This window comes from Oncorhynchus gorbuscha, linkage group LG17 (genome assembly GCF_021184085.1).
Source record: "Oncorhynchus gorbuscha isolate QuinsamMale2020 ecotype Even-year linkage group LG17, OgorEven_v1.0, whole genome shotgun sequence".
Taxonomy (NCBI): domain Eukaryota; kingdom Metazoa; phylum Chordata; class Actinopteri; order Salmoniformes; family Salmonidae; genus Oncorhynchus; species Oncorhynchus gorbuscha.
The window spans coordinates 33,834,820-33,853,902 of record NC_060189.1 but is presented as its reverse complement, the minus strand read 5'-3'; the positions used below and the strand labels follow the sequence as shown (position 1 = coordinate 33,853,902).

Genomic DNA, 19,083 nt, shown 5'->3' with positions numbered 1-19,083 from the left:
CAGCAATGAAGAACGCGAAGGGGGTGGGGGAATTCTGGCAGGAGGGGAGATTTTCGGCACAACACCGGCACTCGACGAACACCCATGCCAATATATCCTCCAAAACACCAGCTTCTCGGGCATTAGACCCACATCAATCAACAGTTACCATTCCCGTGGATCTAGATTTGACAAAGCACTACACTACTAATGGGTCTCAATTATCAGTAAGTTCCATCTAAGAACCAATTCAATCAATTGCAGATTGTGTTTACACTGTGTAAACCACTCTGAAACAAACACACCATGAAAGCCGTTTGTCACACAAATATTGTCATTGCTAAGGTACAACCACACTTATACTTAAAATAGTTGTATAAATAAACCTGCGGTTTGCCATTATCTACAATGTATTAAATGTGGGCCTAAGGTGTTGTGTGTGTGTGTGCTCACCTGTTCTTACTAAGGGCCACCAGAGAGTTGTACTGAGCATTGAGTGATTTGACCCTGGTCTGGATCTGCTGTGCAACTCGGTGTGTCCCCTTTAAGGCACTGTTACTGATGGCACTCAGAGTCTCTCCATGAGCAGAGATCTGGGTTTCCAGCAGGTCCTGTTTCTGAAGCAGGGCCCCCACCTCCGGGAGCTGCTTCCCAATGTCAGTGGACCCTGCTAAAACCTACATTAAGTATGAAAATTGAAGGATGAAGCATTAAGCGTATTACTGTTATACATTATACTGTGTTGTTTCCTGTCCATCAGTTGTGTACCTGTAGATCTCTGAGCTCCTGGGCAACCAGTTCGATGTCCCTGAGGACACTCAGTGTGTTCACAATGTCCCCCAGCTGTTCTCTCTTCTGCTGCAACTGAACCAGGATGTCTTTCCAGCGCTTTGTGATGCTCACCTCTCTGAAACGACGGACGGAAAACACCAGTGCAGATATGCTTCCTACATGCTCACAGTTCCCATTCAATCATGTAGGCTTTATTTTATTTTTTATGAATTATTTGGACCAATGGGAAACAAACATACTGATTGTTGGGGTATTTACTAAGTATTTACCTTCACTGTCTTACAGCACTGAATCTTACTGTACCTCTGGATGACTTGGAACTTGCTGTGGTAACTGACCCTTAACTCTGGATGACTTGAGTCTTGCTGTGGTAACTGACCCTTAACTCTGGATGACTTGAGTCTTTCTGTGGTCATTTAGTTCAAAGCCTTACCTCCAGGTGACTCTGATTTATTAGGATCCCCATTAGCCATCGCCAATGGCAACTGCTAGTCTCCTGGTGACTTGGTCCTTACCGTGGTAATTTAGTTATAAGCCTTACCTCCGGATGACTTGTGCCTTGCTGTGATAGTTCCCCTTCTCGATGACAGCTGCCATGTCGCTGATGGCTCTGAAGCGAGGCTCCCTAGCCAGGGTGTCTGTCCCCAGGGCCTCCAGTCTCCGGGCAGCAGCATGGGCCTCCTCCAGGCTGTTTAACCCCCTCAGGTCCTGTCTGCTGATCAGCTGGGCTGTGTCCTCCAGATAGCCCTCCCTCAGCCCTGCCTGAATGGATGGATGGAATAGAATTTTAGTCAGTGTCATAACCCATTATAAGTGTACTATAAGGCATTATAAAGGATGTTATAGAGCATTATATGCATGTGCTTTATAGAAGGTGTAACCAAAGACCAAGACATACAAGCATTATTATTAAATAAAACACTTCTTTCCGAAGTGGTCCTCAATAATAAATCAAATAACACCTAATAATAAAAAACAGTAAGTTACAAAACAAAAAACATTACCTTCCTGCCAAACTTCTGGGCCAGCTGCTCCAGTTGCTCCAGCCTTAGCAGTGCCCTCTGGAGGGCGTCCTCTCTCTCATGCTCCGCCCGCTCCAGTAAGGCCCAGTTCTTCTCGATGTCCCCCAGGGTCTTTCCTTCTGGGGGAACATACGCCCACTGGTTGTTGGCTATGAGCTTGGTGCGCAGGCTGAAGAAGTTTTCCTCGATTGCCCCTCGCTCCTGGTACTTGGGGGGTTTCTCCACGGTGCGGTAGGTCTTGAAGGAGGCCACCAGCTGCTGCATGTCCCTCAGGGAGTTGGGAAAGGAGCGATCGTTGAGCTCCACCACTTTGGTCTTGATCCACCGCAGGAGGTCAGACACCATTCTCTCATACAGGATCTTCTGATCATCTAGCTCCTTCAGGAGACCCACGATCTGGAAGAAGAAGGGAGGGAGTTATTAAACTAACGAATCAGAAAGATACACATGAAACATACACTAGAACCTCCTATGGATAATGACAACATATTGAAATAAAGATCATGTCATTTCCTTCAATCTGAAGGCTAGAGGGCACTGCATTCTGCATAATTTAGAGTTTGTGGCTGCTTGGGAGCAATCAGTCATTCTTTACTCTCTATTCAATGATGTCAAACAATGTTTACTACATACACTGCAGTTGCAAAAAGAGTTTTAAAAGGGTTAAGATTTATTTTATTTATTTGACAACAAAAAAATAAAAAAATTAATACACAAAGGAGCTCGCCGGTGACGCCTCCACATGCAATTTAAGAAAAATCATCAAGGATAACACAATAAGCTTAAAAGCTATTTCCATTGTGGTCCTTTTGAAGAGGGAAGGGGAAATGCAACTAAGTTAAGTGGCAACAGACAATGAGACCAAATTGTTGTTTGATTCATAACATCAGATAATTAGTACAATTCCCTTTCATGATAAACAACTATGGGCAGGTACATCTCTCTTGTCTCACACACCATTAATATATAAAACAATCAATCCCTAATATATTCAAGACAACCACAACATGATAAGCAACAGGCACCAAAAGGCAGACCCATATGCTATCCCGGGCATTTTCCTTCTCAGCCACATACAACACACTTTTGAGACATGCTACTATTTAATATTTTCTTTCAGTGAGAACTCAAAACTACCTATGGAGGTAATACATTTCACATTTTTCAGAAGATTATTCCAAAGAAAGGCAGCTGAGTATAAAAAACAGTTTATTTCCCCATACCACCTTCAAAGTGGGAATGGTCAAGATGGTTAACTGCTGGAAGTTTTAAAATAATCCTAATTTGTTCTGAGATGTCTGCTATTTATTTTTGCATTATCTTGGGGGCACTATTGTACCAGGAAGAGCACGCATAGTCAAAGTGGCATTGAACAAGAGCCCCTGACTATGCCCCCATTGCATTCTTATCCAGATATTTGGAGGTTCTAGCCAGGAACCAAATTTTAAGGTTCACTTTGGAGATAAGGTTTTGTGCCATGGTCTCCCCTGTCTGATGGTTATCTAGCACAGATCCAAGATACTTAACAGAGTCTTTTGCTGTGGCAAAATGACCACCTTAAAATCAGGGGACTTCCTCAGTTTCACTTTGGATCCGGACAAGATGGACTCTGTTTTTCCAGGGTGAAGTAACAGCTTATTGTCACATAGCCATTTACTGACATTCAGAAGATCAGCACTGAGGGCTTTCTCAACCACATTTTTGTCTTTGTGGGAAACCCACAGTGCAGAAGGCCAAATCTCTAAGCCAAACTAAGTCCAGGCATAGCTACACACCTTGCTCACTACACCAGTACATACACACTACACAAGTGGGCTACATACACACGCACTACACCTGTACACACCTCACCCACTATACTTGTACATACACACTAGGCCTACACATACACTACACCAGTACACACCTTGCTCAGTTTCTCCATTCGGGGTCCAATGGTGGACTCCCTCCTGTGTTGCCATCTAAACCATTGGTTACTCAAACTGCCACCGAAGGACATGTTATGCCTGTCAGCTCCACTGCTCTTTGTAAATTCTCATAGTGTCTAGTTCTCACTGCCGCCTTTATCCCCGACGCAACCTGTCAGTCATCCTTTACTGTACTGTAATACACCTTTATGATCACACCACAGAGGCTCTCGCTCTCGCTCTCAGCACTGCAGAAACACGTTGCTGTGTCTGTTTCCACGTGTTAGCATGGTGGTGATGATGAGAGGATGATGATGTGTCACCCGGCTTGGCTCAGTCCTCAGGCTCAGTACATTCAAAACAAACGGCACTCCACTCGGTCCTGCAGCAGCTCAGGTCACTCTGGCCACTGTGCTAACATAAACGACGCTAGCGTACTGTCCTTCGATAGAGCTCCCTGTCTCTCTCTCGACCTCAGATCCACTACAGAGCAACTAACTGCACAGTCTCTCTCACTGACTGGGTCAGATTAAGAACTTCCTTCCAAGTTGTCAGTCCTGCTGGCTGGGCCCGATCTTGCAGGAGTTGTCAGTCAGTGAGTAGTAGGTTAAACTCAGGTTATGCCCCTAGCTTCCGGCTACATTGTGTCTCAGTGTCTGTTTCTCCCCACAACGGACAGTCATTGGTCTGCATTACAGGATCGGTGTTTGTACTGATCTGATTAGCTCTAGCAGTAGCACCACCCGTCCTCCCATTGCTCCACAGTGAAATCCCCGGCCTAATCCACAGGTCAGTCAGAGGAGGCGTTGCCTTCATTTAGAAATTACAGTACATTCAAGATTAGGAGAGATGCAGTTCAACTAATGGCCTACAGAGGGCACCTGAATCCTAGGTCTGGATATGAAAATGTGGTGTGTGTGTGTGTGTGTGTGTGTGTGTGTGTGTGTGTGTGTGTGTGTGTGTGTGTGTGTGTGTGTGTGTGTGTGTGTGTGTGTGTGTGTGTGTGTGTGTGTGTGTGTGTGTGTGTGTGTGTGTGTCCTCACACATCTTACTATAGATAACCATAGACAGGATGGATTAGGACTATGGATGCCTGTATGTACATCACCAAGATAAATTCCTAGTAACAATGTTTTTGGATTCTGATTCTACTGACCTTGGCCAGTCTCTTCTGGATGGTCTGTCCCTGCTTCATCTTAGAGAAGTAGTGGTAGTAGAGAGAGACGTAGGTCATGACGGACTTCTCATCTGGGTGTTTAACATCGATGTCCTCCACATCCAGCAGCTGTAGGATGCCAAACTCATTCTCGGCCAGAGAGAAGGCATGGCCCAGGTTCCTCTTAGGGTCCTCCTCACGAAGACGATTATAATCAAACAAGTCGGGTCTGCGACAAAATGTTTTTCCATTTAAAAAAAATATGATGGGTACAGTAAACAAAAACTATACATCTGTAAACTCCGAGGGGAGTTTCTCAGACCCGGATTAAGCAAATGTACTTCTAGATGATTAAAAATCAGTTATAAATGGAGATTCTCTATTAAAAAAGGCTTAATCTGAATCTTAGAAACTGCCGCTCGGAACTATCCTGCCATTTTCCCCTGTACCGGTGGGCATGAATGAGGGCGTTGAATGCCAGCCCATTCCTCCAGCTTCCTGAGAAGTCCTGCACATTGACGTTGGAGTATCCTGCTGTCTTACGCTGGCACCAGATCAGAAGAGCTTCCCTGGCAGAACGACGGGCGTTGCTGGCACCACCACTTGCCTGAAACCGGTAGACCAGACTTAGTATGCAGTCTGCATTTCTGGCACTTACTTGATGAGAACAATATACTGTATCACATCTTGTCATTTTAATTAACATTTTCACATTTCTTTGAGCCACATGAAGTTCAGATTTCAAATATTGTATGACATATAATACAATATACACTGAGTGTACAAAACATTAAGGACACCTTCCTAATATTGAGTTGAACCCACCCCCTTTTGCCATCTGAACAGCCTCAATTCATTGGGGCATGGACAATATAAGGCGTCGAAAGCGTTCCACAGGGATGCTGACCGATGTTGACTATAATGCTTCCCACAGTTGTGTCAAGTTGGTTAGATGTCCTTTGGGTGGTGGACCATTCATACACACGGGAAACTGTTGAGCGCGAAAAACCCAGCAGCATTGACGTTCTTGAAACAAACTACTGCAACTGGCACCTACTACCATACCCCGTTTAAAAAGGAACATACATATTTTGTCGTGTCCACTCACCCTCTGAACGGCACATATACAATCCATGTCTCAATTGTCTCAAGGCTTAAAAATAATTGTTTAACTTGTCCCGCCCCCTTCATCTACACAGATTGAAGTGGATTGAACAAGTGACATCAATAAGGGATCATAGCTTTCACCTGGATTCACCTAAATTCCCCTGGTCAGTCTATGTCATGGAAAGATCAGGTGTCCTTAATGTTCTGTACACTCAATGTATAATCTCTATTCATTCAGTGAGGTGTATTCCAGGTCACGCCCAGGACAGGATATCTACAAAAGTATGTGGACACCCATTCAAATAGTGGATTTGGTTATTTCAGCCACACCAGTTGCTGATGGGTGTATACAATTTAGCACACAGCCATGCAATCTCCATAGACAACTATTGGCAGTAGAATGGCCTTACTGAAGAGCTCAGTGACTTTCAACATGGCGCCGTGATAGGATGCCCTCTTTCCAACAAGTCAGCTCGTCAAATGTCTGCCCTGCTAAAGCTGCCTCAGTCAACCGTAAGTGCTGATATTGTGGTAGGCCAAACAAGGTCACAGAATGAGACTGCAAAGTGCTGAAGCACATAGCGCGTAAAAGTCATCTGTCCTCGGTTGCAACACTCACTACTGAGTTCCAAACTGCCTCTGGAAGCAACGTCAGCATAATAACTGTTCGCCTAGAGCTTCATGCAATGGGATTTCCATGGCCGAGCAGCCCCACACAAGCCTTAGATCACCATGCAATGTCATGCATCAGCTGGAGTGGTGTATAGCTTGCCGCCATTGAAAACACGTTCTCTGGAGTGATGAATCACGCTTCACCATCTGGCAGTCCGACGGCAGTCCATCTGGCAGTCCAAACTTGACTGGCCTGCACAGAGCCCTGACCTCAACTCCATGGAACACCTTTGGGATGAATTGGAACGCCGACTTCGAGCAAGGCCTAACCGCCATACATCAGTGCCCGACCTCACTCATGCTCGTGGCTGAATGGAAGCAAGTCCCCGCAGCAATGTTTCAACATCAGTGGAAAGCATTCCTGGAAGAGTAGAGTCTGTTATATCAGCAAAGGGGGGAACCAACAATGCCTATGATTTGGAATGAGATGTTTGACGAGCAGGTGTCCACATTCTTTTGGTCATGTAGTGTATTATAGAAATGTAACTTTTCTGGCCAGAGGTTCCAAGCCTGTTCTACTCTTTAAAATGATATGAGAAATACCTCATCGAGATTGATGGCTCCGATCTGGAAGCGTAGGATGATGATCCACAGCAGGCCCAAGATCAGGGTCCGATCTCCATCCACAACGTTCTCAGGGCCAATCAGATCCACACGAATCTGAAAGGTCAGCAGGTACTGGTTGATAACTACTCAGAAGAAATCCAAAACGTACAGTCGTAAAAGGGGTACATGAGAACATCAAATAAATATGGCTATCGACTAGTCTAGATGGAATAATCTATTTTTAGTTTCTGATATTGCAAAACAAAAGTAAGCATACTTGTTCATGTGAACTACTGTCAGAGGCAAAACAATACCTCCAACAACTCAGAAACAACCACAGAACTGTAAAACAAAAAAAAACGTCTTACCCCATGACACTTCACAAAAAACGTAGGCCTGTTTCCCTAAAAATTTACCTCAAAGACCCTTGCAGAATTAGTTACAAGATATTTTTGGGGATTTCTAAATCCTTCCGTTCACAAAACTCTGTATTGTGAATGTACCTTAGTCTTGAGGAAGTTGATAGCGATGCTGTTGTTCTCCAGGCAGTGGACCCGCAGGGTGCGTCGGCTGGGAGTGGGCAGCTTCTCCCTGGAAATGAACTCTAACAGGCGGACAAGGGGGACCCCTGTCTTCAGCTCTGTGTACACATCACTAAGGGACAGCTTCTCCTGGAGAGGGACAGACAACATGTGTGTGTAAATGGGGGGGTTGTCAAACTCTGATGAAGGTCTATTAAAAAAATACATTGGTGTGAAGTCCATTAAATTGTTGTATGCTGTAAGTACAGTACCAGTCAAAAGTTTGGACACAAATCAAATGTTATTTGTCACATGCCCCGAATACAACAGGTGTAGGTATACCTCACAGTGAAATGCTTACTTACAAGCCCTTAACCAACAATGCAGTTTTATGAAAAATACGTAAAAAATAAGTAATTCAAGAGCAGCAGTAAAATAACAATAGCGATACTACTGTATATACAGGAGGGTACCGGAACAGAGTCAATGTGAAGGCCACCGGTTAGTCGATGTAATATGTACATGTAGGTAGAGTTATTAGAGTGACTATGCATAGATAATAACAGAGAGTAGCAGCAGCGTACATTTTTAGGGCCTTCCTCTGACACCTACTCATTCAAGAGTTTTTCTATTTTAACTTCAATTTTTACTAGTTTCCACTTTCTATTATTTTCTACATTGTAGAATAACAGTGAAGACATCAACACTATGAAATAACACATATGGAATAATTTAGCGACCAAATGATATTGGTTGCTAAACCATCAACTATTCAGCATATGTGGGAACTCCTTCAAGGCTGTTGGAAAAGCATTCCAGGTGAAGATAGCTGAAAGAATGCCGGGCGTGTGCAAAGCTCTCATCAAGGTAAAGGCTGGCTTTTGAAGAATCTTGATTCGTTAACACTTTTCTGGCTACTACATGATTCCATATGTGTTATTTCATAGTTTTGATGTCTTCACTATTATTCTACAATGTAGAAAAGAGTCAAAATGAAGAAAAACCCTTGAATGAGTAGGTGTGTTAAAACATTTGACTCGTACTGTATGTGGAGCATTCATGATCCCCAGAGTGCTGGAGGTTCTTCCTTTTTTGTTATTTGCTTTCTGCATGCACTCGGAAACATGATATGTGTGTATAGTTTCTTCTATTCAGTCACATGTTCCAGCCAAGTAATTCCATACTATTAGTTTTAGTTGACAGCACAGAATGGCTATACTGGACTGTTAAATATATGATCATGCTTCGTCCAGCTAGCCAATTTCCTGCTATTGTAGTAGTAGTTTCAGTTGGAAGCATAGCATGATAGAAGATTGGTAACATGATTTGTAACATGATAGAAGATGTACTGACATGGGTGATAAACAATCACTTCCTGTTTAACAGAACACCTGTATGACTGACCCGTGTTACGAAACCTGTCATGAGACTGCACCTCTGTGACGTCACCTGATCACCCAGCTAACGCGGCTAGTTAGAGTAAAGCTCTAAACCTGCTCATCTCTTCCTTAGAAATATGCTTATGTGATGAAACGTTTTATTCACAGATTGTGCAAGTCAGGAAGGAAACTATGATCAAGTCGTCATCACCTTCACTTCTGCAAAAATCCAATTCACTTTCTCATACATGCTGTGGTGTCTATTTTCAGTGACCTGTGTAAATTTGAGACATTGGGTTAGGAGGTGCAGGAAATGTTAGATTGGCTCCGGCACAGTCAGCCAGCTGCAGCCAGGGCTATGAGGCTCTGACATCGGGGCCTGTTAGTTAGGCCTGCTGCCACTGTGCTCCATTAAAGAGTGACTCAGACAAGCACCCTTCCCCTCCCTCCCTCCCTCCCTCCCTCCCTCCCTCCCCCTCCCTCCCTCCCTCCCTCCCTCCCTCCCTCCCTCCCTCCCTCCCTCCCTCCCTCCCTCCACCGACCTCTCTTTTCTCCTTCCCGCCCTTTCCTGCACCCTATCCTCTTGGACCAGTGTGACAGCCACTCCCTAATCCAGATGCCAGGGATTAAAAATCATGTCTCAGAACAGATTGCTTTACCTCCTGACAGCCACACCTGGGTTCAAATACTATTCTAATTCATTTCAAATACTTTCTGTGCTTGATTGAGCTTGCCTGGCTTAATGGACCAATACATTAGTCCCAAAACGGCAAAACCCACCACTCCAGGCAGGCAAGAACAATTGCTCAAAGAATTTGATCGATTTCAAATAGTATTTGAACTCAGGTCTGCTGACTGCTTCTCTCCTAGAGGGGCAATTATGGGAGCGCCTAAGTAGGCCTGGTCTGCCCTGGTATTTCTGGATCCACGGTGGTGGGAGGCTGGGAGGGGTACCAGGCCAGTGCTCATCCATGACATCATTACACTGGTTATTATACATCACTGTTGCAGTAGGCATGCCTGCTGGCTCAGGTCTTCATAGATTTTTACAGTACAGCATAGAGCACTTTAGCCTGATCCCAGATCTGTTTGTGCTTTATAGCCAACTCCTCATTTTTTATATAAGAAACAATGTGTTGAAAATTCCAAATTGTTTGCATAGCTAACTTACACACAGCTCTGACACACACACACACTTACCCCACCAGACATGTCACCAGGGTTATTTTCACAGTCCCCAAATCCAGAACAAATTCAAGAAATCGTACAGTATTATATAGAGCCCTTATTGCATGGAACTTCATTCCATCTCATATTGCTCAAATAAACAGCAAACCTGTTTTCAAAAAACAGATAAAGCAACACCTCACAGCACAACACCTCTCCCTTATTTGACCTATTAGATAGTTTGTGAATGCATTGATATGTAGGCTACGTGTGCCTTTTTAAAAATGTATGTAGTTTGTCCTTGAGCTGTTCTTGTCTGTATTATGTCATTATGTTTCATGTTTTTCGTGTGGACCCCAAGAAGAGTAGCTGCTGCTTTTGCAACAGCTAATGGAGATCCTAATAAAATACCTAAAATACTTATGGCCATGTCATGACGATGACCATAGGAGTTGGCAATGCGTGATGCTGTACTGTAAATACAGATCCAGGTTGACTTGGTGTGTTTGTGATCCGGTTTTCTTTGTAGTCACATGCTCCGAATACAACTGTACAGTGAAATGTTTATGTATGGGTAATTCCAGAAAAGTGGTGTCCAGTCAAAGGATTATATACAGGCCTCTGCCTGCCATGCAACATTTCCACTACTGTGATATGCAACGCAAATGTTACTTGTGGGCTGATTTCGACAGCACAACACTCAGGTGGAGAGAGACAGAGAGAGGAGGAGGGAAGGGAAGGGAAGGGGAACCATGCATCTGACTCACATGGTGTGGGTGTGAACAACCGTAATATGCCTTGTTCCCATGCAGGAAAAAGAGGGACATAAAAGAAAGAACAGTGCCCATATTCTGACCAATTATGTTACCTTCAGTTCCTCGGAGAGATCTGACGTGATGGGATCTGAATAACAATGTTAACTTACCCTAGAAATGTAACATTAAACAAAAGCTAATGCTATAAAAAGAGACTCTTTCCTTCCTGTGCGTCTGGCTGGTGCAATATTTATGCCAGATCTTGGATTCTCTCTGTCTCTCCCCCCTCCCTGCCATAGATGATAAAGTGAGGTTACATATTAACCAAGGGTCAGCACTGTTGCCTGTCTAGAGTCCATAAAGCATGATGGTCCCCTCAGCTAGTTCAATCCTCAGTTCTGGCCCTACATGTCCTCTCTAACTGATCTGAGATAAGAAGCCATAGCCCTACCCATCTAAATTGCCCATGAGGGGATGAATAAAGGTGTATTGAATTGAATAACTTGAGCTTCTTGCCAATTACATTCAGTTTTGCACCATCGGGCTCATATTGAGTACATCTCAGAGGAATGGATAGAATGTAATGTAGCGAAATGGAACATATTTCACAGTTGAATCTTAATCTAATTTTGGATTCATCAAATATTGCTGCCATTGATCTACCACAGATCTATTTCCTTATTACATTGCTATTAGCCAATATTACCTCAGAGCCAACAACTGATTAGTGTCTGTGAGATAATTATGATTTTGTCAAGCTTCAACATGTTGTTACAGCTTTCACAGATAGTGGCTAATCAGATACTTTGAGGTCTCCTTTATGAAAAAAAAGATTGCAGAGAGAGTGTAGAATACCTGCAGTATGCTGTAAATACTGCATCCAAAATTACACTTTTTTCTTACTGCAGTTACAGTGCAGTTCCACTGCAGTACACCGAGGTTATTCTGCAATTACAGCCTTTAAAATACCAGAGTCGACTGCAGTTAGTGGACTTTCACTGCAGTTTAAAAACTAAAAACCTTTTTTTGCAAGGGCTGACTGAGGTCAGCCAGCTGCTAAGGAGAGGTTATCAGGCACACTTGTGAAGTGTTGTCTTTGGTCTTTTTCAAGTTGAACCTTTCGACCAGCACCAAGAGTATGTGATTAGTGTATGACATTACTTTGAGACACTTGATAAGCACGGTACTTAAAAGGCACGACAGTTAAAAAGCTGATACGCATGAAGAACGATGACTGAGCAAAACGTTTACCCCAAAACAGTTACAAAAGGCGTTTTCCACAAATACAGCAGGACTGGGCACTGAGTCAGGCCGTTGTTTAAACCCTAAACAGTTGAGGGAGAAGCAGTGGGTGTTGCCACCCACTATAGCCTCAGAGGGCCATTTGCTTTCCTCCATTCCTCTTACCCCGTTCTTGGTGAAGACACTGTTCATCCATTTGGTGTAGGTCTTCTTCTGGACAGCCATACGCTGCTCCTGAAGCACCTGGATACGGCCTGTCTCGAACTCCTCCCCGTCCATCCTGACGGTTATATATATTCACCTGTAGGGAGAGAGTAATATCAACTTCACTACCATTACTTGTCAAATCAGCCTACAGTACCCTGCTCAATGCAAGGTTTTGAGTATTCGTTCCAATCTCCATATTTTGTGTCACTTCAAAACAAACTATTTGTTGGTTGGAACACTAAACAGTACTCGCAATTGCTGTAAGGTAGTCCGTTTGCAAATCAGCCTAAGTAGCGACGTCTATGTCCGGTGGCTGAACATGATTTTCCCGATTCCCATGGTTTGAGTACAGAGTGAAAATGTTCTGTCTTCGGACTGTGTCAATACGGTGAATCAGAAGAAATGATCACACAGTTAGTCCAACCTAACCCTGCTAATCATATAGTTTTATACCTCCTCATTTCTTTTACTGGCCTATTCAACAGGACTGTAAAAATTATTGGCTTTATAGATAATATCATCCGGATCATGCCATGCTCTTTGTAGTCACAGGGCAATGCCAGCACATATCCTGGACTGGGAACTGTGTTTGAAGTCTGCTATTTCCAACATATTTACAGTTGAAGTTGTACATTTACATACACTTTAGGTTGGAGTCAATAAAATTTGTTTTCCAACCACTCCACAAATTTCTTGTTAACAAACTATAGTTTTGGCAAGTCTGTTAGGACATCTACTTTGTGCATGACAAGTAATTTTTCCAACAATTGTTTACTGACAGATTATTTCACTTGGAGGTGTACCTGTGGATTTATTTCAAGGCCTACCTTCCAACTCAGTGACTCTTTGCTTGACATCATGGGAAAATAAAAATAAATCAGCCAAGACCTCAGAAAAAAATTTGTAGACCTCCACAAGTCTGGTTCATCCTTGGGAGCAATATTCAAACGCCTGAAGGTACCATGTTCATCTGTACAAACAATAGTACGCAAGCATAAACACCAAGGGACCACGCATCTATCAGGAAGGAGACACGTTCTGTCTCCTAGAGATGAACATACTATGGTGCGAAAAGTGCAAATCAATCCCAGAACAGCAGCAAAGGACCTTGTGAAGATGCTGGAGGAAACAGGTACAAAAGTATCTATATCCACAGTAAAACGAGTCCTATATCAACATAACCTGAAAGGCCGCTCAGCAAGGAAGAAGCCACTGCTCCAAAACTACCATAAAAGCCAGACTACGGTTTGCAACTGCACATGGGGACAAACATCATACTTTTTTGCAGAAATGTCCTCTGGTCTGATGAAACAAAAATGGAACTGTTTGAACATAATGACCATCGTTATGTTTGGAGGATAAAGGGGAAGGCTTGGATGCCGAAGAACACCATCCCGGGTGTGAAGCACGGGGGTGGCAGCATCATGTTGTGGGGGTGCTTTACTGCAGGAGGGACTGGTGCACTTCCCAAAATAAATGGCATCACGAGGAAAGAAAATGATATATTGGATATATTGAAGCAACATCTCAAGACATCAGTCAGGAAGTTAAAGCTTGGTTGCAAATGGGTCTTCCAAATGGACAATGACCCCAAGCACACTTCCAAAGTTGTGTCAAAATGGCTTAAGGACAACAAAGTCAAGGTATTGGAGTGGCCATCACAAAGCCCTGACCTCAATCCCATAGACAATTTGTGGGCAGAACTGAAAAGTGTGTGTGAGCAAGGAGGCCTACAAACCTGACTCAGTTACACCAGCTCTGTCAGGAGGAATGGGCCAAAGTTCACTCAACTTATTGTGGGAAGCTTGTGGAAGGCTACTCAAAATGTTTGATCCAAATTAAACAATTTGAAGGCAATGCTACCAAATACTAATTGAGTGTATGTAAACTTCTGACCCACTGGGAATGTGATGAAAGAAATAAAAGCTGAAACAAATCATTCTCTCTACTATTATTCTGATATTTCACATTCTTAAAATAAAGTGGTGATCCTAACTGATCTAAGACAGGGAATTTTTACTAGGATTAAATGTCAGGAATTGTGAAAAACCGAGTTGAGATGTATTTGTAAACTTCTGACTTCAACTGTACTTTTTGGACTAAGATAAACTAAATCCATATTTTTTTGTAGTAGGTTTTAGCTGGTGCTTACTTATACTTTACAGTAACAATACAGGCTATTATTCCCACATACATTCAAACTGGACACTATACCGGACAAACCTTCTCTCCGTCCTCTGAGATGAAAACATTTCAGTGTTAAAACTGTCTCAACTCAACATCGGAGTCCTTCATCTGAGCCAAGTCATGTGACAGCCGTATTTTTTTTTAAGAAACCTTACTCAGTAACTAGCTAAGTCACTGGTGACTGGTCATACTAAACTACTGTAGTTACAACAACGAGCAGTATCTCATAAAAGATATGTTGAACATGCAACGAGGTTAAAAACAACATACATACTGAAGTACACAGGACGTACTAAATACTGGCATGACAAGAAGACTCTAGGTAACACAGTATCGGTACTGTAGCAGTATTATGTGGCCTTGTTTTGGAAAAGAGAACTTTTGTAAGGTAAACTACAGTGTTCATCATGAACCTGTTGTCAACACATACAGTATAAGAAGCATTATCTCTTGAATAATGTAAATAAATCACGGAAGACAAATCTGGAGACACACAGTAAACACGAGAGAATCGTAAACCCATAGGAGGAAAGATATGGCTTCTTTACTTACCTTCCTTCTAAAGTATCCTTATCAATTGAGATTGTGATGCACAATGTGAATAAATCTCAGAGACTCTCATCTACCCATCTCACAGATTTTAGGGGGGGGGGGGGGGGGGTCCTTCTCTTGTCCAGTAATGCGGAAGTGAACTTTGAAACCATTGGAGTAAGGGATTTACAGCATGAACACTTGACTCACCTGACTGCATGGGAGGCAAAGGGCTAGCGTTATAGGGCAATTTGGCAGACAGAGTAATATGCTGAATAGGCAACTTTCATTGCAGAAAGGGGGCGTGAGAAGGAAGTAGATGTGGATTCTGATTTGATCTAAAGCACAGTCGGGGCAGGATTACCGACCGCGCTTTTGGGGGATTTTAGGGTCGTGGCCCCCCCAGATAACATATTAACATGTAAATATCCATGTCAAATTTGTTGAATTGGAGGAAATTAGCTTTAAAACTGCAACATTTGGTCTCAAGCTCATGGCAAAATGTGTAGAATAACAGGACGTTTAGCAGGTTTCCCAATAATAATAATTCTGGGTGGGGGGCCCTGGTAGTTGGGACCACATGTCCCGGATTGTGCGGAACAATCCTGCATTTGGACCCTCGTTCCGGAACCAAACAACCAGGTCCCACATTGTAACAACAAATTCAAACACCACTAATTTATTTTAAAAAGTAGATTTGTCCCGTATTTCAGTCAGACATTTTAACCAGTCTCTCCAATCGTTGTTGAGATGTTGTATTCTGCACAGTGGAAGACGAGACGTAGGCCAATGTCATAGGCCTATCGGTCAAACAATCATATTTCTCAAATCCTTTCGGGATAAGTTCCAGCTAAACTTAGAGAGGACAGTTAGGCCAAACAACTTACAAAAAATGTACTTCTGATGAAGAGCTTCAAAAATAAATAGCTGTATTAGACTGAAATATAAGGTAATTTAAACAAATTTGTGAGGCTCTCCATGTTCATTCCACATATTCGCTACAACTTCACTCAACCCCTGTTTTAGAAGTCTTCTTTCCTAAAGGTTTCACATTCCCTGAGACCAACCAGAAATGTTTCCTTGGCCAAATATTCACAGATTTTCATAAAAACAGCCACACATGGGCTCTCTCGTTTCTGGATTATTAAATTTTGCATGAGGAAAAAGAGAAGCCTAGGCTAGGTGTGCTTCAATTTCTGGTTAAAGTTAGATCAAATCTGAATCAATTTCTTGAAAGATCAAATAATCATTCATTAGTATTCAACATAACCAAATATAATAGCATAGTATAACATTACTGCTACACCAAATACACCACCTCATTCCTTGAGATTTTTGGATTGGTTAGCTGAATATTCCCACAAAAAAATGAATGCAACCAAAACTCAACACGTACCACTAGGCAGAATGTGCTTTGATTGAAACAAAATACAGGAAGGCTATATATACACACAGTTGTGGCCAGAAGTTTTGAGAATGACACAAATATACATTTTCACAAAGTCTGCTGCCTCAGTTTGTATGATGGCATACTCCAGGATGTTATGAAGAGTGATCAGATGAATTGCAATTAATTGCAAAGTCCCTCTTTGCCATGCAAATGAACTGAATCCCCAAAAAACATTTGCACTGCATTTCAGCACTGCCACAAAAGGACCAGCTGACATGTCAGTGATTCTCCGGTTAATACAGGTGTGAGTGTTGACGAGGACAAGGCTGGAGATCACTCTGTCATGCTGATTGAGTTCGAATAACAGACTGGAAGCTGCAAAAGGAGGGTGGTGTTTGGAATCATTGTTCTTCCTCTGTCAATCATGGTTACCTGCAACGAAACACGTGCCGTCATCATTGCTTTACACAAAAAGGGCTTCACAGGCAAGGATATTACTGCCAGTAAGATTGCACCTAAATCAACCATTTATCGGATCATGAAGAACTTCAAGGACAGTGGTTCAATTGTTGTGAAGAAGGCTTCAGGGCACCCAAGAAAGTCCAGCAAGCGCCAGGATCGTCTCCTAAAGTTGATTCAGCTGCGGGATCGGGGCACCACCAGTACAGAGCTTGCTCAGGAATGGCAGCAGGCAAGTGTGAGTGCATCTGCACGCACAGTGAGTCGAAGACTTTTGGAGGATGGCCTGGTGTCAAGAAGGGCAGCAAAGAAGCCACTTCTCTCCAGGAAAAACATCAGGGACAGACTGATATTCTGCAAAAGGTACAGGGAGCTCTGGATAAGAGCGTCTGCTAAATGACTTAAATGTAAATGTAAATGTAAATGGATTGGACTGCTGAGAACTGGGGTAAAGTCATTTTCTCTGATGAATCCCCTTTCCGATTGTTTGGGGCATCCGGAAAAAAGCTTGTAGACGACAAGGTGAGCGCTACGATGAGTCCTGTGTCATGCCAACAGTAAAGTATCCTGAGACCATTCATGTGTGGGGTTGCTTCTCAGCCAATGGAGTGGGCTCACTCACAATATTGCCTAAGAACACAGCCATGAATAAAGAATGGTACCAAAACATCCTCAGAGATCAACTCCTCCCAACCATCCAGGAACAGTTTGGTGACAAACAATGCCTTTTCCAGCATGATGGAGCACCTTGCCATAAGGCAAAAGTGATAAGTAAGCGGCTCGGGGATAAAACATTGATTTTTTGGGTCCATGGCCAGGAAACTCCCCAGACCTTAATCCCATTGAGAACTTGTGGTTCTCAAGAGGCGGGTGGACAAACAAAAACCCACAAATTCTGACAAACTCCAAGCATTGATTATGCAAGAATGGGCTGCCATCAGTCAGGATGTGGCCCAGAAGTTAATTGACAGCATGACAGGGTGGATTGCAGAGGTCTTGAAAAAGAAGGGTTTGTGTCATTGCAGATAATATTCTAATCTTTGGTGACTTTAATATTCACATGGAAAAGTCCACAGACCCACTCCAAAAGGCTTTTGGAGCCATCATCGACTCAGTGGGTTTTGTCCAACATGTCTCTGGACCCACTCACTCTCACAGTCATACGCTGGACCTAGTTTTGTCCCATGGAATAAATGTTGTGGATCTTAATGTTTTTCCTCATAATCCTGGACTATCAGACCACCATTTTATTACGTTTGCAATTGCAACAAATAATCTGCTCAGACCCCAACCAAGGAACATCAAAAGTCGTGCTATAAATTCACAGACAACACAAAGATTCCTTGATGCCCTTCCAGACTCCCTCTGCCTACCCAAGGACGCCAGAGGACAAAAATCCGTTAACCACCTAACTGAGGATCTCAATTTAACCTTGCGCAATACCCTAGATGCAGTTGCACCCCTAAAAACTAAAAAAATGTCTCATAAGAAACTAGCTCCATGGTACACAGAAAATACCCGAGCTCTGAAGCAAGCTTCCAGAAAATTGGAACGGAAATGGCGCCACACCAAACTGGAAGTCTTCCGACTAGCTTGGAAGGATGGTACCGTGCAGTACCGAAGAGCCCTTACTGCTGCTCGATCGTCCTATTTTTCTAACTTAATTGAGGAAAATAAGAACAATCCGAAATTCCTTTTGATACTGTGGCAAAGCTAACTAAAAAGCAGCATTCCCCAAGAGAGGATGACTTGCACTTTAGCAGTGATAAATTCATGAACTTCTTTGAGGAAAAGATTATGATTATTAGAAAGCAAATTACGGACTCCTCTTTAAACCTGCGTATTCCTCCAAACCTCAGCTGTCCTGAGTCTGCACAACTCTGCCAGGACCTAGGATCAAGAGAGACGCTCAAGTGTTTTAGTACTATATCTCTTGACACAATGATGAAAATAATCATGGCCTCTAAACCTTCAAGCTGTATACTGGACCCTATTCCAACTAAACTACTGAAAGAGCTGCTTCCTGTGCTTGGCCCTCCTATGTTGAACATAATAAACGGCTCT

General features: G+C 43.0%; 1 protein-coding gene across 2 annotated transcripts in view; it reads right to left on the bottom strand.

Moving 5' to 3' along the window:
• The window catches only part of sptbn5 (spectrin, beta, non-erythrocytic 5), a 57,043-nt gene extending 41,749 nt beyond the window's left edge, over window positions 1-15,294 (bottom strand). Inside the window, exons 1-10 of one of the 2 annotated variants that reach the window (XM_046308195.1) lie at window positions 15,192-15,294; window positions 12,411-12,546; window positions 7,685-7,852; window positions 7,179-7,295; window positions 5,306-5,463; window positions 4,857-5,085; window positions 1,776-2,189; window positions 1,313-1,533; window positions 748-886; window positions 433-656 (exon numbers count right to left, since the gene is read on the bottom strand). In XM_046308195.1, the coding sequence (XP_046164151.1) occupies window positions 433-656; window positions 748-886; window positions 1,313-1,533; window positions 1,776-2,189; window positions 4,857-5,085; window positions 5,306-5,463; window positions 7,179-7,295; window positions 7,685-7,852; window positions 12,411-12,524 (1,784 nt within the window). In that variant the 5' untranslated portion in view covers window positions 12,525-12,546; window positions 15,192-15,294. Of the gene's footprint in view, window positions 1-432; window positions 657-747; window positions 887-1,312; window positions 1,534-1,775; window positions 2,190-3,699; window positions 4,312-4,856; window positions 5,086-5,305; window positions 5,464-7,178; window positions 7,296-7,684; window positions 7,853-12,410; window positions 12,547-15,191 lie in introns of those variants that run through there. The other variant, XM_046308196.1, reaches the window with a different exon arrangement.
• Between the last annotated feature and the right edge of the window lie 3,789 nt (window positions 15,295-19,083).